This window comes from Vulpes vulpes, chromosome 15 (assembly GCF_048418805.1).
Source record: "Vulpes vulpes isolate BD-2025 chromosome 15, VulVul3, whole genome shotgun sequence".
NCBI classification, from domain to species: Eukaryota; Metazoa; Chordata; class Mammalia; order Carnivora; family Canidae; genus Vulpes; species Vulpes vulpes.
The window spans coordinates 13,311,311-13,334,741 of record NC_132794.1 but is presented as its reverse complement, the minus strand read 5'-3'; the positions used below and the strand labels follow the sequence as shown (position 1 = coordinate 13,334,741).

At 43.9% G+C, this 23,431-nt stretch overlaps 1 protein-coding gene across 13 annotated transcripts in view; it reads right to left on the bottom strand.

Annotated features, from left to right (window-relative positions):
• Window positions 1-23,431, bottom strand: part of TIAM1 (TIAM Rac1 associated GEF 1) — a 474,570-nt gene that overhangs the window by 42,006 nt on the left and 409,133 nt on the right. For all 13 annotated transcript variants that reach the window (XM_072740856.1, XM_072740854.1, XM_072740857.1 and 10 more), the window contains 3 exons: window positions 20,399-20,485; window positions 16,246-16,470; window positions 13-116 (listed from right to left, as the gene is read on the bottom strand). In XM_072740856.1, coding sequence (XP_072596957.1) covers window positions 13-116; window positions 16,246-16,470; window positions 20,399-20,485 — 416 coding nt within the window. The remainder of the gene's footprint in view (window positions 1-12; window positions 117-16,245; window positions 16,471-20,398; window positions 20,486-23,431) is intronic.

Below are 23,431 nucleotides of genomic sequence, written 5' to 3'. Positions count from 1 at the left end.
AAAATCTCTCACCTTGCTGCTGTGATCAGTTTCATCTGAGGATTCCAAGTCGGGCCCCTCGGTCTCCTCTGGAGCGGTCTCGGCACTACTGCCCTGCTCGCTGCAGAGGCTGTGTCCTGCAAGATGAAATCAGCAGAAAATGTGGGTCAGCATGTAGAGCAATTGCTAAAAGCCAGGCCTCTACAAGGGGGGCACAGGGTCAGGCTCCTGACATGTACCTATATTGTTAGCCCCTCCATGTAGGAGCTCCATGATCTTGATCCAATAGGCGTGTTCTATTTTATTTATTGTGTTTATTGCTACTATTAATGTTTTTTTTAAGATTTTTATTTATTTATTCATGAGAGACACAGAAAGAGAGAGAGAGAGAGAGAGAGGCAGAGACACAGGCAGAGGGAGAAGCAGGCTCCATGCAGGGAGCCTGACGTGGGACTCAATCCCTGGTCTCCAGGATCATGCCCTTGGCCAAAGGCGGCGCTAAACCACTGAGCCACCCAGGCTTCCCGACTATTCTTGTTTTTATATGATAGTACATATAGATATTATTTACTTTTTATAACACATAATTACATGTTGAAGCCCTAACCTCCCATGTGATGCTATTGCTATTTGGAGGGGGACCCAAGGACAGAAACGTTCAGTCTGTAATATGTGTGATGGCTGTTTTTGCAAACCCTGGTGAACTATAAACGTAACACCATACTTCCACACTTCCCACCACATTCTATGCAAAGGTGAAGGAAAAGAACCTTACAATCACGCTCCTCTGGCAGGCCTGTCAAATTTAAAGAATATCTGAGCTCCTAGGGGATCATGCTCTACAGATGCAGGTTCAATAGATTTGGGTTTGGACCTAAACTTCTGCATTTCTTACAAGCTCCAAAAGTGACACCAATCAATACTGTCCTTGGACCACCCTTGGAGCAGCAAGGCTCTAAGACATCTGAAACCCTCTAGCTAATCTGATGAGACAGTGGTAATCAAGCCAGTTTGGCAGTGGTTTGGGGACGAAGCACTCTCATACAAAGGGACCAGATAGGAAATGAGAGTGAAGGAGCCACTTTCTGACTCTCTGGATGAAAGTCTCCATTTGCAAAGAGGCTGCTTTATCCAGTGGCACGCTATTACAGTCATGATCCACTTGGCATCACTTTATGTTCAAATTCAAAGTTGGCTGCAAAACAGGGAGAAAGCTGACCTCTAAGCAAATGCTACAGCAAGGCTGCACCTGTAGTCCCCCTCTCCTCCTCTGAAATAAAGCACCAGTGAGGTGAATACAACCTAGATGGAAGCTTCTGTCTGTATCCTCCCTTCTGCTCTGGCTCTAGGATTTACTTTCTTCAGATTGATTGATTGATTGATTGATTGATTTCAGAAAGAGAGACAGTGTGTGTTGTGTGTGCATGGTGGGGGGGGGGGGGTGGAACAGAGGGAGAGAGCGCGAGGATCCCAAGCAGATTCTGCACTGAGTGCAGAGCCCACACGGAGCTCAATCTCATGACCCTGAGATCATGACCTGAGTGGAAACCAAGAGTCGGATGCCCAACCGACTGTGCCACCCAGGAGCCCCTGGCTCTAGCATTTTCTAATTACCTGCTCGCTCTAACATATGGTGGTAGCAGTCAAAGAGAAATACTCAGTTAAGTTGGTGGTTATCAACTCTGTTGTATTGTCATCTCCGTGGGAAAAAGGTGATTAAACCCTTTTATGGGGGCAATGACCTAGATGCTGGGGCCAGAGAAAAGGGCAAGAGTGGATCCCCACTGTGGAGGAGCCACTAAGCTTACATAGGGCCACTTTGCTAGGAGCACTAAGCTCTTGAATCATGGAAACCATGGCTCCCTCTGTACTATCTGGAGCAGCCAGTATACACAGCACGCTGGGGCTCCATTCACACAGCGATCTGCACAACAGCAACCCCCAGACTGAACCACCAAATGCTGTGACTCTGCATATCTCATCATGTAACACAACACCCAGGGTATAGCTGATGCTCACAAAATACTGGAAAAACAAAGGAAAGGATTTTCTTTTTCTTTTTAAAAAGATTTGATTTATTTATTCGTGAGAGACAGAGAGGCAGAGGGAGAAGCAGGCTCCCTGCAAGGAGTCCAATGCAGGACTCGATCCCAGGACCCAGGGATCACAACCTGAGCCAAAGGCAAATGCTCAACCACTGAGCCACCCAGGTGCCCAAGGAAACGATTTTCATTATTAATGATACTGTGGGGCAAGGTCTCCTGAAAAGCAAGCAAGCAAGCAGGAAAGAGAGGAAAGAAACCACCTCCACAAAACACTTAGGAATGCTAAATAAAATGTAACAAAATCCTTTTAAACATAGAGCTGAGCCCAAAAAAAACCCAGAATCCCAAATGAAGACAGTAAAAGAAGCTGGTATGCCAGTCTGAAAGCTGTGGCCACATTGAGTAAATCTATCAGTTTCCAAACCGTAGTGCAGTCTCTCCCACAGAGGGAGGAAGATCTATTGGTGGTAGGAAAGGAATAATCTGGGGTGGAGGGGGCAAAATTGCACACTTGGCAGAGACACTTGACTCTCCCTCAGTGCTGGGCACTAAATACAATTAGCACCCCCCAGTTTCTGTGCCAATAAAACCACACCCACACATTTCCCAAAAGCAGTATCATCCCAGCTTGGGAACCAATGCCCTGGAGACTCTGGTTTCAATCGTGAAGACATGATACTGAAAACAGGTGTCAGATCTGTACAAATTGGAAAGTGAGAACTGAATCCCTCACATTCATACCGGTCCCTTGAATGGCTATACTCTCAGTCTAGAAAGATGCAAAAAGATAAAAGAAAAAAGTATCCACTGGCAATAGGAAAAGGGGGGACGGAAGGGGAGGGGAGGGAAGGGAGCAGGGAAGGAGAAGCAAACCAACAAAGGAAAGGAAGCTTGTCTGATTCTGCCTACACTCCAGGACACAAGAGCTGGGAGGGAGCAAGGAGGAGCTTTCTCCAAAGATGACAACTGCAGGCTGGCTCTATGGGTGTCTGAGACTCAAATTTATAGCATGTACTGTATCCAGGAGACTCTGTGTCTTTGTCAGCTTGGGCTGCTATAACAAAAGACCTCAGATGTGATGGCTGAAATAACAGACATTTATTCTCTCGTTCTGAAGCATGGAAGTCCAAGATCTAGGGGCTCACAGATTCAGTTCTTGGTGAGGACTTGTGGGAGGCCACCATCTCGCTACATGTTCACATGGCTTTTTCCCTGTGTGTGCAAGGGAAGAGTGAGCTCTCCTCTCTCCATCTCCTTACAAAGACACTAATTCCATCATGGGGGGCTACTCTCACAACTTTATCTAAGACTGATTACTTCCTAAAGGCCCCAACTCCAAAAAGCAATCACCTCAGGGCTCAAGGCTTCAGTATATGGATTTTGGCAGGACACAGACATTTCATCCATGACATTCAAGATGAAGAATTGCCTTAAAATTGGTGTAGATTTGTATTCCAAGGGCTCCAGCAAAGACATAATCAAAATATCTCTGGAGGAATTCACTCTTAATGATGGTATCACATGACGCCCAGAGATAAAGCTTGATCAAATAAAAACCCATAATCCATTATCATAAAACCCAGGAAAAACCAGGCCCCATGAGTGAGAAGCAGCAGATAGAATACGCAACAGAATGAGATTCCCAAGGAATGTATTGCAATCATCAGATACAGAATGTCAAGTATATTTAAAAAATTTTTAAGAAGGAACAAGAGAGAACTTCAAAAAAGATCAGGTAAATTAATAGAATTTTTTAAAATGAGAACTATAATCACTCAAATAAAACACTCAGTAGAAGGGTGTCTGGGTGGCTCAGTTGATTAAGTGTCCAACTCTTGATTTTGGCTCAGGTCATGATCTTACGGCTGTGAGATTGAGATGCTCTGCACTGAGCATGGAGTCTGCTTGAGGTTCTCTCTCCTCCTCTCCCTCTGTCCCTCCCTGCCTCTCATGCATACATGCTCTCTCTCTCAAATTAAAAAAACAAAAAACAAAAAACAAAAAACAAAAAAACAAAACAAAAAAAACACACACTCAAGGGGCACTTGGGTGGCTCAGTCAGTTAGGCATCTGCCTTCAGCTCAGGTCATGATCTCAGCGTCTTGGGATCAAGCCCTGTGTCAGGATCCCTACTTAGTGGGGAGTCTGCTTCTTCTTCTCCCACTGCCCCTCTGCCCTGCTCGTGTTCTCTCTCTCAAATAAATAAGTAAATAAACTATCTATCTTTAAAAAAAAATTAATTAATTAAAAATAAAAAAACACCCAATAGATAAGAATAAAAGTTCAAGAAAGAATAAAAGATCTATCTGAAGACATGACCTCACTAAAGCACAGAAATCTACAAATGCTAAAACTATCAATATAGAATTGTATTTCCAGCTAAGATATTATTCAATAAGAAAAATATAATGTTCTGTTTGAGAAACAAAGAATGAGAAAGTTCACTACAAACAGAGCCTCCCTAAAAAAACTCTCTAAAGATGTATAGCCATACTTAGGAAATCCTGAGAGTTTGGTTCCAGACTACTGCAATGCAGTGAATATTACAGTAAAGCATGTCAAATGAATTTTTGGTTTCCCAGAGCATGTAAAAGTTATGTTTATACTTCACTGCAGCCTATTAAATGTGCAAATAGCATTATGCCTAAAAAAAAGTACTGTATTTTTTTTGTTAAGATTTTGTTTTTAAGTAATCTCTACACCCAACATGGAGCGCTAACTTACAACCCTAAGATCGAGAATTGCGCATTCCACCAACTAAGCCAGCCAGGTGCCCCAAAAAGTACACATCTTACTTTAAAAATACTTTATTGCTAAAAAATACTAATTATCTGAGCTTTCAGCAAGTCATAATCACTGGTCGCCATACAAATGATAATAATGAGAAGACTCAAAATATTGCAAGAATTCCCAAAATGTAACAGAGAGACACAAAGTGAGCAAATGCTGTTGGAAAAATGGTGCCAACAGAGTTGCTCAATGCAGGGTTGCCACAAATTCTCAATTTGTAAAACACACAATATCTATGAAGTGCAATACAGCAAAGCACAATAAAATAGCATATGCCTATACTTCAGATGAGGAAACACAAACATACACTCACGCACACACACAAGCTGATATACAAGAAGATAATAAAGAGCTGATATGTACATGTGCAAGTCTTAGTTATTAGTAAAACAATACCCCACACGCTCAAAAAAAAGGGAGGGACATTGTAGGTTACAAAATACGAGACGCAACTAAAACAATGGTGTGGGTGATTAAATTTAAACCTTTTCATGGGCCTTTTATGCTTGAATGGAGAAGTAAAGACTAACATTGATCTTTGTTATGTCAGAAATCATGTTTACATTTTAAGGGCAGCCACTAAAGAACAGAATTAGAGAAAGCAGGATTTAGAAATCCATTCGCAATTATGGCAGGAAAGAAAAGAAAAAAAACCAGCAAAGACAAAGCCAGCAAAATAAAGGACAGAAATGAGTCAAAAGACATGGAACTTCTAAATACATGCAAAGTGAACTAAACTTGATACTTAAACTTTATGTTTAGGTAAAAAAACAAAACAAACCGAACAAACAAAACAATGTAAAACAAAGCCTTACCTACTAGCAATATGCAAGAGACAAACCTAAACACAAAGACACAGAAGATTAAAAGTAAAGGGATGGGAAAATAAAGTTGGCCAACATAAAGAAAGCTTGACAAACGTCAAATAGGTTTAGTCATGATATGAAAACGTATTGATCATTATTTAGTTTGATCCGTGAATATATTTCAAACCCTACTCCTAAGAAACTGTGAATGTATGTTTTCCTCAAGGATCAGCAATTTATGCAAACAGGCCACACGTTAGACCACAACATAAGTCCACAGAACCAAAGAATCTGTATTCAGCTACAGACCACACTAGCAGCATCTTTTGGGAACTAAGTTTATTACGAAGGAGCAAAAGGCCAACACCACCAAATGTAGTATTAAAGAAGAAGAATAAGATCATGGTACTTTTCCTACCAGATATCAAAATATATTATATCTCATAAAGCTGCAGTAATATAAAACAATGGAGAATTAGTAAGGACGCAGGCTAGCAGAACAGAGAGCCCAGAAACAGCCTTCCTGCATACAGAGGCGTGTGCCACTGCAGATCCCAGGGAAAGGAATGGTATATTTGATAAACATTGTTATGACAACAGATTATGCAGATGGAAAAATATACGTTTGGACTCACACACGCCGTTCACAAAAATCAATATGAGGGAGGTATAAACCAGAAGCATGTGAATAGCCCAAAGAATATAATCTTTTGCAAGAAAATACAGAAGATCATGTTTGTTACCTTAGGCAAAAGAAAGATCTCTTCAATAAGATATAAAAAGCACAAATCATAGGAGATAGAAAATCAGATTTTATTAAAATTCTTTGTCAAAAGCAACAAGACACATTATAGACTGAGAAGACTTACCTTCGACACCTAACTGGCAAAAGTTAATATCTAGACTATAAAGGAACTCCCATGAGTCAGTATCTTTGGTATATCTGATTCTAAACATGTATTATTTTTCACCCCAAGAAGCCATGCTTCTGTCCTTAGCTGAAGACAAAAATTAATAAAAGTAAGAGAAAGAACAATGCAGCATGTGGAAGACAGTTGTCAAAGCAATGATTCTATCCATTCCTTTGAGCGCAAATTTTTGTGTTACTTTTTCTCCACCCCATAAATTGGGGCTGGCCAAGTGACATGCTTTCATCAACAAAACGTGACATAGATAGTGATACATGAATTTTAAGCTAAGATCTCAAGTGTCTCTGCAGCCTCTGGTTCTGCCTCCAGGATCTCTGAGCTCACCATACAAAGAAACCACAAGCTAGCCTCTTGAGGATGAGAGGTGGAAGGTGGAAGGAGACCCAGTCAACCAATCACCAGACATGCAAGTGAGGCCATCTTAATCCAGCCCTGGTCAAGCCACCAGATGACACTGCCACATAAGTGACTCCAGGCAAGGAGAACAGAACAACCACCCAGCTGAGCCTAAACCAACCACCCAGCTGAGCCTAAACCAAGGTGCCAAACACAGGAGAATGAGGAAATAAAAGGACTTCCTTGGGGTGGTCTGATATGTAGCAGAAGACGACCAATAAACAGGCTAGGGGTATTTAGCCATTGAAGAAAGCCAGAGAGGCAGGAACCGACAGCTGAAGAAAGGTATCAGCAAGGCAGGATCAGGAACTTCAAACAGAAGAGGTCACACTCTTGCTTCTATGCTTTGAGGCCCTTCTCTGAACATCCCCTAGCCTAAGAGGTTTACAGAAAAACACTTTTGAGTTTTTTGGCAACCCCAATGCAGTTTTGTAACATCCTACTACAGCTCCCTATGCCTTCGCTATAAGACACTTTCCTCTAAAAACAGACACTGAAGGAAACTCATCCTTGTCCTGGACATAGCTGGCCACTGCAACCCCCCCACCCCATTTACTCACCACTGTGCACACACAGACCAATGGCCCCACTAACCATCAGAGAGATGGCAAAGCCCAAGACAAGGCTGGGAGATGGCTGAAGAAGCAGTCAGAGCAAGGGAACCGCTGCCTCATCTCCACTCCAACCCCAGAGGTAGCACAATATCTGGCATCAAGGAGGTGCCCGGCAGCCACTTGGCAGCACAGAGGAGAAGCAGGGCCAACTCTGAAAAGACAAAGGATCGACAGGGGGCTGGGCAGCCCCAGAGAATAAGGAAGCACAGAGCAGGGCTAAGGCTGGGCAGGACAGGCCCTGCGGCTAGATCCACAGGCACCATAAATAAGATGCATTGTTGTGAATGGGTGTGATCGTTTCTTCACTTTTTTTTTTTTTGAAGGTTGCATTTATTGGGGGACCTGGGTGGCTCAGTAGTTGAGCATCTGCCTTCGGCTCAGGTCATGATCCTGGGGTTCTGGGACCAAGTCCCATATCGGACTCCTCACAGGGAGCTTGCTTCTCCCTCTGCCTATGTCTCTGCCCCTCTCTCTCTCTGTGCCTCTCATGAATAAATAAATAAAATCTTTTTTAAAATTCCATTTATTTATTTGACAGAAAGAGAGAAAGAGAAAATGAGCAGTGGGGAGGGGCATGGGGAGAGGGAGAAGCAGATTCCCTGCTGAGCAGGAAACCCAATGCAGGGCTCGATTCCAGGACCCTGAGATTATGACCTGAGCCAAAGGCAGATGCTTAACTGACTGAGCCACCCAGGCACCCTTTCTTCACTTTTTAGAATGATTTTCACGTCATAAACAGGTTCTTGGGACCGAGAAAACTTTTGCGACTAGCACATCCCACTCACCACTGGAAGGAAGGACACATCAATGTCAGCTGACATTTAAAGTTATCTTTAATTCTTGGTTGAGACACATTCAGCCTGATTCCATTCAAGTCCATTTTGGACTTAAATTTAAAGAAAGGAGATAAAACTCTTTCACTTATGAGATGCATTAACAATATGTATTAAACAAGCAGATTCTCCAATTCAAACATTTCCAAAGAGGAAGCAATTATAACATTGATTTTCTGAAAGCTGTGATTAATGCCTGAGTTTAAATCTCTGTGCGAAAAAAAAAATGATTTGAAGACAAGGGGGCAAGAAAAGGTTAGATACTGCCAATAAAAACACTGGGCTGAAATTTAGTCACTAGGCTGGGATTTTATTTTGCTTTTCAGTCTTTTTACTGTCCTATAAGAATTCCATAGAAACACTCACAATTTAAATATAAGATCAGCATAAACACCCTCTCCATGACAAAGCTAAGAAACAAAAATAATTATAAAGAAAACAAAAAACCAGCTATGAAAAAAGTGTATTATCACTCCAACTTTAACTTAACAGACAACTTCTTTCCAGCCAAATTTCACAAAATCTCAGTGTCTGTTTCTCTTTGGAGAGAATTTTTTTTAAAAAAAGATTTTATTTATTTATTCATGAGAGACACAGAGAGAGGCAGAGACACAGGCAGAGGGAGGAGCAGGCTCCATGCAGGGAGCCTGACGTAGGACTCGATCCCGGGACTCCAGGGTCACGTCCTGGGCCGAAGGCAGGCGCTCAACTGCAGAGCCACCTTGGGATCCCTGGAGGTAAAATTTTTAAATCCACAACTGTAGATATAGGCCTTACTGATTGGGTTAATTGGTTGTGAAAGTCAAATAATATCATGTTCATTCATGTTCTTTAAAAATATACGAATGGGGCACGCCTGGGGGGGCTCAGTGGATGGGCATCTGCCTTTGGCTCAGGGCGTGACCCCGGCGTCCTGGGATCGAGTCCTGTATCGGGTTCCCCTGCAGGGAGTCTGCTTCTCCCTCTGCCTGTGTCTCTGCCTCTCTCTGTGTGTCTCTCATGAATAAATAAATAAAATCTTTAAAAAAATAAGAAAATAAAAATAAAAATATAAAAATGGAGGCTCTTAAATTCTGAAACATTTCTCCCCCCTGCCCCACACAGGATTTTACAGGCACCATCAACCCAATCCAGCTGGAAATCAAGATGTAGAAGTGTTTGGCTCTTCCCAGCAGGGCCTCAGGAAGCAGGCCAGGTGCTGTGTGACAAAATCATGGAGCCCAGACAGTTTCCAAAACGCACCCGGCTCCAAATTTTATCAACAAACAAATAGAAGGCCATGTGCTACTGGTATCTGTGAGACGTTAGAGCCTCCGAAGGATGGGGCCATATTTGTTTGCAGGAAGATAAATCTGTGCAGTTCCTCTTTCTTTGTTGCCTCTCCCTGCTGCCTGATGTCTTGTTTTCAGAATCAAGCCCCAGACAATCTGCACGGTACAACAGTCGGAAATAGACTCCCACTTCACTGTAGGGAAGCATGCTCTGCCCGCCAATCAAACAGCTGTCCATGTTGGGCGCCCAACCGTTCCTTCCCTGACCAAGATGCCTTCGACTCTCCCAGCTGTCACAGAAGCTTTTCCTGTTACAACAAATACTGCTTAATCTACTTCCTGCAGGAGGGATATTTGTACTTGAAACAGACTCCAATCTCCCAGTTGGCATCAGACAGATGTGCCTGAGGTCTGTCAAGGGAGGGGGAAGCTGGCTCTCCAAACCCCAACGAAGGCCCCAATTGTCTTTAACTCGTATGGGCCAGAGTTAGCTGCTGATGCCCGGCTCAGCTTCTGGAACTTTTTTTTTTTTTTTTTCTTCCCCAACAAGGACCAACTTCAGTTTGCTGAGCCTCAGCGTTTTCATTGGAATACTGAGCTAATAAATGAGGGCACCGGTTTCAACCCAACTGGGCAGGTGGAATTTTAGGGAAGATAAAGCAGAGCTGCTGTCACCATAAAAATGAAATGGATATGAGCCTCGATGGCAGAATTTAAAATGAAAGACATGATAAATTTTGAAACCTTGGAAAGATTCCATGGATGCCACTTGTACTGATTCTTATAACTTGCATACAATGGGGGGTTTGCATAATTACCTGTTTCATGAGTTAATTTCAGTGATAAATAAAAATCTTCCTCCAAAACAGTTTTGTTCACACTTGGGAGAAAGGCCTCGAAATAAGTATCGATTTGTTCTCTGCTCTTCCCTTGACTCAAAGAAGGGGAGAAAGGGTGGGAGATGCCAGAAATGGGTATCTGCATTAGAATTCCTTCAATGAGGGGCACGTGGGCGGCTCAGTGGTTGAGCATCTGCCTTCCAGTCAGGTCCTGATCCCAGGGTCCTGGGATCAAGTCCTGCAACAGGCTCCTCACAGGGAGCCTGCTTCTCTCTCTGCCTATGTCTCTGCCTCTCTCTGCATCTCTCATTAATAAATAAAATCTTAAAAAAAACAAAGAAGAAGAAGAAGAAGAATTCCCTCAGCTTTATAAAATCTTTAAAAGTTATTTCAAGATCCAGGTTTGCTTTTCCATATTGATGTTCACTTGGAATATTTCCCTAACAGGGTGAGGTAGGTTTACCTCTGATACATCAGGCCGGTGGCTTTCAAATGGAAGAGATTTTGCTGTGTGGGAGACATCTGGCAATATCTGATGATAACTGGATCAGTGCTACTTGGGAGAAGGGACTACTTACTACTGATTTACAGTAGTTGGTGATAATACTGGTAAACATCAATGCACAGGATGCCCCCGACCCCCACAACATCCCAACAAAGAATTATCCGGCCCAAAACATTAGTAGCTCCAGATGAGATCAGTATTCAGAATAAATCACACAGGAACATTTGAGAGGCTTTTTGGAAACTTCACACGGTTTTGCAACTTCCTACTCCAGCTTCCCTTCTGCCCCAAGGTTCTTTCTATAATAACAGTCACTCAAGGGACTTTTTTGTCTAGACATCCTTCCTCCATTTTCCTAGCACTGTGTCGGTAAACAAATATTAAAAAAAAAAAAAAGATGAAAGTAGCTCAAGAAGGATTTCAACAAGGACCCATGGATGGTCATGACTTGTGTGTGGGAAACAGAGTCTTAGGGAGAACACTTAGGAAGGGGTCCCTGGTTCTCTAAGCCGACACAGTAATCCATTCACCACACTGCCTCGCCATAAAGGGAGAGGAGGGTGGAGATGCATTCCACGTCACCTAACAGATTTTCATACAAACATCTCAGGGGTGCCCAGCTGGCTCAGGCCATGGAGCATGCAACTCTTGATTTCCAGGTCATGAGTTCAAGTCTTGTGTTGGATGTCGAGATGACTTAAATAAATATGGAAATCTTTAAAAAAACCAAAATCTCAGACCACAATTATGATATCGATACATATCACTACAGATGGCTTGCATGTGACTGTAATATTTCAATCACCTTATCATTCCACCAAGACAATAAAAAGAGGATCGACAACCAAAGGATAGTCGGTGACCTATGGTAGCGGATCCCAATCCTAGCTGCACATTAGAATCCCGAGTTTTAAGCAATCATACCACAACAAATGCACCCCAGGCTGCAGCCTGTGAATCGTGATCTCTGAGAAGGGGCCCAGATATCTCAGCATCTAGATTACAGAATTCATTTCTTTCTACCCAAGAAAGGAAAATACTTAAGGTATTCATAAATTTAGTTATCAGACAATTCACCTGTTGCAGATTGAGGTAGATGGAGTAGAGACCCATGAGATAAAAAATGAGCAGCCTCTGGTTACAAGTCAGAAAATCTTCACGTCCCCATAAGAGATTGTGCTTCACATATGTAACATTTATCCAGTACTTTCCTAAGACCTATTACTCTTTTGTTTCATTTTTTTAAAAAAGACTTTATGTATTTATTATTTGAAAGACTGAGTGAGAGAGCACAAGTGGGGTGGGCAGTAGAGGGAGAGGAAGAAGTAGCCTCCCCGCTGAGCAGGGAGCCTGATGTGGGGCTCGATCCCAGGGCCCTGAGATTATGGCCTGAGCTGAAGGCAGATGCTTAATCATCTGAGCCACCCAAGTACCCCTAAACACTTTACTTTTATAACTCAATTCATCCTCACAACAACTTAATGAGATAGTACTATAGTTTTATCCCTATCTTACGCATGAGGATGCTGGGGCATGAGATGAACTGTAACCTGTTCGAAGACAGAAATCTAATAAACACAGAAATGGGACCTAGTCTCAAGAAACCTGGTCCCAGAACCCACTCTTAGCCACTAGGATGTGATGCTCAATCAGAGAGGAAACAAACCTTTACATGAGAAAAAGGGGCTCAGAAATAATCCAGCCCTGAATGGTAATCCCATATTGAGGGCAGGACTGGACCAAGCCTGCCTACTTGGGCTTGTAGGATGGGGTGAGCAGCAGAGCAGCTGGGCCAGCCTCCCATGGACAGGCACTGGCCTCCCATGGACAGGCACTGGCCGGGGCTCTTTTGGACCCCAGTGTCTCTGACACACTGCTAGCTCTCTGTCAAGGCTGCCAAACACCCACTGTGACCACCGTTAAGATGGTCCCTGCATCAGACCTCAAACCTGCTTCTCAAGATGCTTATTTTTAGCTACTTCTAAATTTAGACAAAGGCTACAATCCAGCCTCCCCATTGTACCAATTTACTAGTTATTTCCTTTGCTATTTTAACTGAAGCAGTCAGTGGACACTGCTTTATCTCTGCCTCATTATAGAGCAATCGTGTAGGTTATTTTATCCTGTTTACTTGCCTCTTGTGCTTTTCATGGTTAAATGAAGACCAGGAAGCAGCAGCAACCAGAAGGCAGAGAGGCTGAGGCCTGGGCTCCCCCTCCAGCCACTCCAGTTGGGCTGCCACTGCCCAGGGCACCTGAGAATGCTTCTGGAACTTACTACTTTTGAAGACAACCTAGGAACCCAATAAGAAAACCCACACGACGACTTGACTCTCTTGCTTTGTCTTGAACCAGTCTGATGATCTGAATTGGACCGAGAAGACTTTGTTTGGAAGGATTTTCGATCATTGCAAAATATTAAAAGGTGAACCGATGCAAAAACAGAAACATTCACTAAAATTTAAGTTTGCGAACACAGTCACGGCCCAGTCACAAGGCTGACTCTTCAGCACCTGACTCAACAAATGTCAGTTCCAACGTATCGTTCCAAGGAATAAGTGAATCTTCTAAGAATGATTCCAAAATGGAAATTTTAATGTGTTTCAAACACCTGTAGGTTCAGTGGATTTAGTACTCAGCCTTCAAAAATGACTGGCCTAAAAGAGGCAATATATAGCATGTAAAGGTCAGCTGTTAAGTTTTTTTTTTTTTTTTAATTTTTATTTATTTATTTATGATAGTCACAGAGAGAGAGAGAGAGAAGCAGAGACACAGGCAGAGGGAGAAGCAGGCTCCATGCACTGGGAGCCCGACGTGGGATTCGATCCCGGGTCTCCAGGATCGCGCCCTGGGCCAAAGGCAGGCGCCAAACCGATACGCCACCCAGGGATCCCAGCTGTTAAGTCTAAAACTCCATCAAAAAAAAAAAAAAAGATGGGACGCCTACTATATAAACGTATATTCTATATTCTATACTCAAATATTGCTAAAATTCCTGTATGCAAATATATTTAACTAAAACAATTTTAATAAAAAATTCACAAACTGTACACATACACACACGCACCTGTGCAGTTTTTTAAGAGAACAAACACCCCAAAACAGTGATTATCTTTAAAAGGGGCAAATTGTGAGCAATTTCAGTTATACTCTCTGATAGGGAAACTATCTGTAATGGTCCAGAAAGTGACTATCTCCAGCTCTGCAGACTATGAGTCCCTGTCACGGTTACTCAGCTCTGCCCTTGCAACGAGAAAGCAGCCAGAGACAAGACACAAATGATGGGCATGGCTGTGTTCTGATAAAACTTATTTATAAAAACAGGCCGTGGTTTGCATTTGGCTGGCGGGTTGTAGTTTGCACCAACTCCTGCTTAATATCCATAACCCACAGGAAGGGCTCGGACAGAAAAAAAATTCTAAAAAAGTTGTGCGCACACTGTTCATAGTATGTACATCCAGATCTTATAAAAATCCTTTAAATAAGCTAACACAACATGCCTCCTTCAAAGGCTTATTACAGGGGGATCCCTGGGTGGCTCAGTGGTTTAGCACCTGCCTTTGGCCCAGAGTGTGATCCTGGAGTCCTGGGATCCAGTCCCACGTTGGGCTCCCTGCATGGAGCCTGCTTCTCCCTCTGCCTGTGTCTCTGCCTCTCTCATGAATAAATAAATAAAAATCTTTTTTTTTTTTAAAGGCTTATTACAGAAACCTCTCTGTGTGAACTGAGTTTTATGGGATTGATGCTGCCATCTTGTGGCAACACAAAAGAATGGCCTTCATCGTTTCCATTCCCTCCACTCTGGTTACACAGCTCACTGGAGTCATGTTCTAAAAATGTGACTGGGGTGTGGGTACTGCAATGATATAATGATTCAAGGAAGTCAACAGCAATAAGTGCCATCAATTTTCTGAAGCCCCAACTTGCCAAATCCTTGCGACAGCCACTGAGCAAAAGCACGAACTCTCACAAGGGGTCTGGGGGTGACCTACTCTCATCAAGCCAAACTTCAGAAGGGAATTTGAAAAATGATGGCAGGGCAAGGAGACTCAAAGTACCTACACACTCAGAGTTTGAAACCAGACTTTTTAAAAAAAATTTAACTCAAGTTTTAAAAAGAAACGAAATCTTAAACGCCAACTTACTAATAAAACCAACCCCATCATTTAGGGACACCTGGGTGGCTCAGGAGTTGAGCATCTGCCTTCAGCTCAGGGCGTGATCCCGGGGTCCTGGGTTTGAGTCCCACATCAGGCTTCCTGAATGGAGCCTGCTTCTCCCTCTGCCTGTGTCTCTGCCTCTCTCATGAATAAATAAATAAAAATCTTTTTTTTTTTTTTTAAAGAAACCAACCCCATTTTTAGAATCAGGTCATGGAGAAATAAGTGACAATAATGCTGTTGACTGGTATACTCATTCACGGGCTCTCGCTGAATGAGAAGGTGGCGGCTGTGCAGCAACAGGAAGAAGGCATAAGCCCAGTCCCAGAAAAAAACACGGGACAGAGAGAAGACACACCAGTAAGAAGAGTGTCATATGACTAGGGCCCACATGAAAGATGTCTCTGCAGGGTCCTAGGGTCCCAGAGGAGGGAGCTAGCTCTGCTGGGTCCCACCCAGGAAGGTGTCAAGGTAGCATTCTGGTTGCTTCTTTTAGGACGAGCGCAAGGTTGCAAAAGGATAGGGAGAAAAGCTGTGAGCAGGGGGACAGCAGATGGGGCAGGGCTTGCTTCTGCCTATAGCCTCATGCTCACACTCAAGCTTGGGAGAGCCCAAGAGAAGCTGACCAAATGTGAGCTCTGAGTGCATTTGCGCTCTGGGCAATGTATGCCCTCTCTCAGGCAGAAGGGAAAGCCAGGGCTGGATGGTTTGGGGGTTGGTGACGGGGAAGGCGGAGGTAGGACCTGGAGCCCTACTGGTTCCTGGTGTTTCTCCATCTCTATTATCTCTGTCCACAGCCCAGAGACAGTGGCCTCTACCCAATCGACCTTCCCCACAATGACAAACAGCAGCAGCAGCACACTGAAGCTCTCTGTGTGCAACAGGTTGACTGGTGACCAAACACTTACTCCACAAGAACACATGGTCCCGAACCTTGGAAATGCACGGGACACACACATTCAGTAACCAGTTCATCTCCCTCACACGCCTTATGCCTACTGGCCCTGGTCCAGTGGAACACAACCCCCCACCCACACCCACACCCCCACACCCCCACAAGGTCAACGTCACAGTCATACCTGGGTTGCTGCTGAGAAAGGCCAGGGGGCTCTCGCTGAGGTCCACGGGGCCGTCCGCTCGGTGGGGCGGGCAGTCCAGCAGCTCCAAGCCTCCCTCCGGCTCAGGGTAGGTCCTCACCAGGAGGCCCAGGGAAGGCTGCGAGAGGAAATCTTTGAGCACAGATGAGTTCAGGGTGCCTGCAGCACGATTATTGATCTCGAGAATCTCATCTCCCGCCTTCAGGCCTGCCAACGCAAGGTGGAAAATGTTTAATTTCACACGCACATAAAAGCAGTGGTGGTGGTGGTGGCGAGTCAGATCACAACAGCATAGGAGCCCCGCCGTGAAGGGAACTCGGGGCTCGCTTGTCACGGCCCCACGGCCCCGGTGCTGGTGCATACAGGCTCTAGCTTCCTCCGTGATCATCAGGTGACCGCATGGGCCTCGGTTTCAGAAGGTTCTGGACTCGATGTGACACAGCGTGCCTATCTGTCTTCCACACCAACTAAACACATTTACTCCTTCTCGAATCTGTATGCTCTGGGCATCTGCCAGTTTCTCCTCATAAATGTTAATTCTGGCTGTCACCCTTGGTTTTGAGGGGGAAAGGCAGAAATGCTATCATTACCATGATCAGTATGTTGTGTACACACTCATGCTACAGTGTAGACATGTGGCACAGTGACCTCTTGGGTCACTGCTATGGGACCAGCTATAGAACCAGAATGCGGCGAGCTCTTTCTGGCTACGACCACAGAAAATCACTCTACTCCAAACACAATCTCCAGAAGCAAATGTGATCATTTTTTGCACTCCCCCCTTTGTTTAACTGCATCAGGACCTCGGGGTGGAGGTCTTTTAGAAGGTGCCTGAAGGTTCCACTGCTTTTGCAAAGCATGTTAGTGGAGCTGCCAACGTTGGGGACCCAAAGGAGCAGCTCTGAACCAGCCTAACCCAAAAGAACGGGAGGTTGTGACTGACCCTAGGGCATTACAACCTGGTATTAAAAGACCATTCCAGCAGGTTGAGAAAGGGAGAGGTTAGAGGAGAACGTGAAAGGAAATAGAGTATTGTTTCAGCTACGAAGAAAAAAAGAGTCCAGCTCTTATTTTATAGACTTGTGTGGAAAAGCAAACTTGAAAAAGCCAAGTGAGTGAAGAGCAGAGGTAAGGAATAAACTGCAGAAACGAGAAGCCACTTAACTCCTCAGGTATCCACGGATCCCACCTCTGATGCCTCAGAAAAGTGTTTCCACAAAGGCATTCTCACTTCCCAGCTCCACCGAGTCACACCCCTTGGCCATCTGTACTCGGGTTTCCAAACTATTCAACATCAATCTTCTAGCATAAAACTCTCCAAGAAACATTTTGAGTGGGAAGGCAATGGAAGAGAAATGAGAATGTTTCTCTCTGTATCAGCGGTGGGATTCTGGGAAGCCAACCACTCCATTTTTAGGTAAAAGATTTTGCCATCACAGCATTTGAGTTTGAAAATATAAAATTTCCCCATGTGAAAGTAGTTTTTTTTTTTTTTAAGTCTTCTCTTGGAGACAACCTTTTTGTTTAGATATTAGACGAGGTAATATAAGGAAAAAAAAAAGACTTAAACATCTATGAGATTGAAGGTGTTTTGGGGGGGGGGGAGAGGGAGAGGGGGAAAGAGAATCTCAAGCAGGCTCCACACTCAGCATAGAGATCGATGTGGGGTTCAATATCATGATCCCAGCATCATAACCTGAGCCAAAATCAAGAGTTGGACGCTTAACCAGCTGAACCACCCAGGTGCCTTGAGTTTGTTTGTTTTAAAGAACTTCCACAGGGACGCCTGGGTGGCTCAGTGGTTAAGCATCCACCTTCGGCTCAGGTTGTGACCCTGAGGTCCAGGGATGGAGTCCCACATCAGGCTTCCTGTGAGGAGCCTGCTTCTCCCTCTGCTGTGTCTTGCCTCTCTCTCTGTCTCCCATGAATAAATAAACAAAACCTTAAAAAAAAAAAGTCAATTCTGTAAGTATAGGTGATGTGAGATCCAACTGAGGGGAAGGTGGGTATTAAAGGGGGATTAACCATTAGCTCATGGCAAGCCAAAAGGCGAAGGTGGCTAACAAACACAAACCAAAGACTTAGTTATAACGTGATGGACATCCAAGGCTGTCTATAAAGAATGAGGCAAAATAGTGAATGGAAGCCAAAGGAGGAGAATGTTTCCTGATTAGAGATGTCCATGAAAAGGTTCTTATGATCCACAGTGACCTCTCTATTACCCAGAAATCTGCACATAGAGACTAGATTTAACATCAGAAAACAAAACAAAACAACAAAACAAAAACCAAATCTCTTTCTTGACACTGTCCTCTATAAGCTGGGTATTGGGATGGTGTTTGTGACCTAGGTGGACAAATGGAGATCACTCTTAAATCTAGAGAGAACAGTGCTACATGCGGTAAGGGCGTTGCAGACAGCAACTTGTTTTTATCTAACACTAGGGTTCTTGGACACAAAGAACTAAAACAGGAAGTGACTGAAGTGGAGGCAGCATATTTCCCCACCTCCACACCAACGCCAACAGGCACACTCATCGTGCTGCCAGAGATAACAATCGGTCTTTGGGTTTGAAGGTGAATAAACTCTGCTATCTCTGCTCTTAGCTGAGACACAGCTTAGACTTCGGCCTCCAGACCTCGATATAGTGTCAGACTCCACGCCTCCAGGCTGCCTTTGGCCTTGGACAGTACAGAAGAAAAATCCTCCTCCATGAGAGCAGCGACTTTGACTTTATTTCCCATTTGTCACACTCTTGCCATCTCTGTGCATAGTCAAGTGCAGGCTGCTCTTCTCCACGGCTGGGAGAAATAACCTGCAAAGGTAGCTTGTACGTCATGAACACCCAGAGCTAAGCTGTACCGAGACACGGAAGGAGGTGACAAGGTAGGGCACTCCACCATTTCCTTGGCCGCTCCACTCAGCAGCCTTCTAACAGAGCAGACACAAGGCATTACATCTAAGTTCAACTGACTCCGATGTTTTGGTCTTTGACATTCGACAGGTATGATTTTGCCACTGCCTAAAAATTCCGTAGCAAGAAGAATGAAAGGAAGGCAGGTTCTGAGCCCTACCTATCTGTCTGATGTGTTTATGGTAAGTATGGTGGGTTGAAGAGTGTCCTCCAAAACTCATGTCCACCCAGAATATCAGAATGTGACCTTATCTGGAAACAGGGTCTTTACAGATGTAATGAAGATAAGAATCATTCTGAATAGGATGGACCCTAAGTCCAATGACCAGTATTCTTCTAAGAAGGCCATGTGAAGGCCATGTAAAGGCACAGAGACACACAGGGAAGAAGGCCACTGACCACAGGGCAGAGATTGGAAGGATGCAGCCACCAGCCAAGGAGCGTCAAGGACCACTAGCAACCACCAAACGGTAGGACGAGGCAGGGAACAGATTCTTCCCTCAGGCTCCAGAAGGAAACAACCCTGCCCATACCTTGATTCTCAACTTTCCATTCCCTGAACTAAAAGAGCGTAAATTTCTGTTGTTTTTAATCACTCAGCTTGTGATAATTTGTTACTGTAACCCTAGGAAACCAACACAGGAAGCAAAAAATGTAGGTTAAAAAAGATCCTCTCCGAGTAGAAAGAGTTGGGGTTTCACAAGTAACCCAGACTCCAGTGAGGGATGCAGGTAGGTTGTGGTAGAGAAGAGTGGATCCTGGATCCCTAGATTCCCAACTTCTGCACAGATTTTTCCATGGAATGGGATCAAGATGACATCCACTTCGAAGGAACTTTGCATGCTCAGGTGAGAGCCAAAGGCAGCTGTGGCCACTGTAGCACAGAGGGGTGTTCCTAAAGGCTCTGCTAAAGGAAAACCCCTAGGACTCCCACACCATCCTAGATGATAGGGAAGGACAATTATATCAAATTAGAATGGAATTTCCCACTTGCCCCAAAGAAATGGGCTCAGAATCAGGTTTAAAATTCAAGAATGTGACTTTTCATACACACCTGTATTTAGAGAATAATATCCATATTCCCTAGAAGGGTTTTCAGTGAGACAGCATTCAAAAAATCTTCACAGGTGGACTCTTTGGTTGTTCTCATCCACCAACCAGAGAAACTCCAAGGGGATTTTAAGAGGGATGCACAAACAGACAAGACACTCAATGACTTACCTTTCTTGGAAGCTAACCCAGTTTCCTTTACACTATTCACATAGAGCCTTCGAACACCATCTTCTTCCACAGAGGAAAGTGAAAACCCTAGAAAACACAAAGACAGAATGGTAGGGCTCACACCTTCTGAATGTTTACCAAACAACAGGAAGTACCTGCTGTGAACTACGTATGTTTGATGTTTTTGGTTACAGTTTGGAGCGATGGTTTTTCCTTGTTTGGATTATTTTAAAAAGCAGAAAAATGTATTTTTGGATGACCCTAAAAAAAAAAAAGTCACTACTTGTAAAAATTAATATTACCAGGTACGATGTCTATCCTCACACCACCTACCCATCAGCTCAAGTGGAAGAAATCTATTTTGTTTGACCTCACTTGCTGGTAAATGCCATCGCTTTATCTTTTTCGCTGTCCCCTCCACAGCACAAACAGAATGATTAGCTTACTGGACCTGGGTCCTCTGGACTTTTCTCAGCCGATCCTGGTCCTGGGATATTTTACAACTGAACAACTGTATAGTGTGTGTTCAGTCATATGTATTGCTGTATAGACACCAGTTTAATTTAACAAAATTCTGCAAAAAGGGATTAAGTAGCAACTCACTTACTTTATATTGAAATGGATTGATTTCACATTCTGCTAGTGTGTGATCATAAGGTTCTCTTATTACCTGTCCAGACTTCCAGAGCCCAAAGCCCATTAGCTAGTTGAACTTGGGGTTGCTATACCTTTCAGAAAAAAAAAAAAAAAAGGCAGAACAAGGCCCTGAGCTTCCAGGTGGTTTGGGGATCTGAGGCGCTCCTGATCCTATGGCTACAAGCCCTGGTCACCTGTTTCTAGACAGTCTCATTAAAACCCTTTTCTGATCAGGGTGCCTGGCTGGCTCAGTCAGTGAAGCATCTGACTCTGATCTCAGTGGCATGAGTTTGAGCCTCACTCTAGGTGTAGAGATTACTTAAAAAACAAACAAACATCCATCAGTGGAATGTCCCAACCACTAGCTCCTTTGCCTTAAGGAAAAGATTTCGGCAAACACCCCTAAAAGAGCAATGGGAATAAATACAGTTGTAAAGATCTAACATAGATTCAGGTCTGGGTGAAAAATAATCCCATAATATAGGTACTTACTTACGGCTGAAGGCAGAAAAAAACACAGTTTTTGTGTTTTTTCTTGTCTTTTTCTTTAAAACACTGTTTTAAAGAACAGATATGCAAATAACACCAGAATGGAATGAATAATTACAGGACTGGTGCCCGGGGAGTCATCAGGACTTTTCAGGCCATGTCATAACGAATATGTGTTTTTCTATTTAGTTCACAGGACCAGGAAATAGATACCCACACACAGGCAAAACTACCAACTGTCCTCGCCCACTACAGTACCATAACTCCTTCAGAGGGGGACAACACAAGCCACGCCCCGAGGACTTTCTGGTCTTCATTTTACTCTCTTATCTTGAATTTCATTCTTATAGCAACTTGTAACTTTCAGATTACATTTCAAGAAGCCCCACTCAAGTAAAAAATAATTTTATTTTTTAAAGATTTTTGATTTATTCATGAGAGAAAGAGAGAGACAGACATATATATATATGTAGAGGGAGAAGCAGGCTCCCTTTGACTTGGGATCCCAGGACCCGGGAATCACGACCTGAGCCAAAGGCAGAGGCTCAACCACTGAGCCACCCAGGCACCCTTGTAGTCAGACTATTGTATGTTGGTGCATGCTAGTAACTTTTACTAGCAATATACACTGAGCTCAGTATACAGCAGGAAGCCACACTTCTGTGGGTGCCAACATTAGATACCGATGCGCTGAATTTAGCATCCTTGGTAGTTCTGGGGTCAGAGGCAACCAGGTCTCTTCAGATTGGGGGACTCCTGAACTTCTCAATCAATACGCTGTAGGAACACCTTACGCCAGCATGAACCAGCCACTCAGAATAAATGGTTGAGCTGAGGTTACCAGCCACGTGCAGCAGGCTCTAGAAAGTGAAATCCAGGAAAGAGGCACAGCTGGCTGCTGACAGTAATGTAAGGACAGAAATTGAAACTAAGCACTGAGAACCAGCCGAGTGACCCTGCCACACCTCCAAGCTTTTGCAGTTTACAAAAGCAGTGGTGGTCCACACCGGATTGAAAATCAAAACAAAACAAAAAACCCTGCTTCTTCTTTACCAGATAATTTGAGAAGCACTGCTGACAAGACTTTCTGGGTTGATGCCTGACGGACTGCAACAGCTTCAGGGTGAAAAAGTAAATGGGTTCAGTCTAGTCAATAAAAAAATATATAAAAACAGTTTTGTGCTCTGTTTCGTGGTCCAAATACCAGTCCATCTTAGAATTCCATTTCAAGGGACACCTGGGTGGCTCAGTGACTGAGCGTCTGCCTTCGGCTCAGGGCGTGATCCTGGATCCCCAGATTGAGTCCCGCGTGGGGTTCCGTGCATGGAGCCTGCTTCTCCCTCTGCCTATGTCTCTGCCTCTCTCTCATGAATAAATAAATCTTAAAAAAAAAAAATTCATTTCAAGAGCTTTAAATTCAGCCCTCTCTTGCTTCTTGCTGCTTAAAGAGAAAAGAATAAGAAGCACGGTGCATCTTCCTCTAGAGAAGCCAGACCCTTATTTATAGCCCTGCTACCAATTACTGCTTTAATTACCAAGGTCACACTTCTGATGCATAATTAGCCCTTCACAGACATTAATTCCTTTGCCGTCAAAAACATCCTCTTGGTTTATGATGTCTTTGGTTTTAAGGTCAAGAAGTAAACAGCAGGAAGGTGTAATGCAAGTGACCAGGGTTCAAAATTAGGCTCTCTTCATTAGGCCAAATGGTCTCGGGAGCATTCGGGGATGAAGACTGGTGGCCTGTGGAGCGATCGCAGAAAGTTTCTAGTCTGCTCTCCCCTGGCTGTTCGGTAAGGCATCTGAAGATGTTCACATGCTAAAAAAGCCAAGTGACTTAATTCAGAGAGAAACTGTAAATGAGCACAGACGATAGGCTAGTGTCTTTCCCTCGGTTGTCTTTCTAGG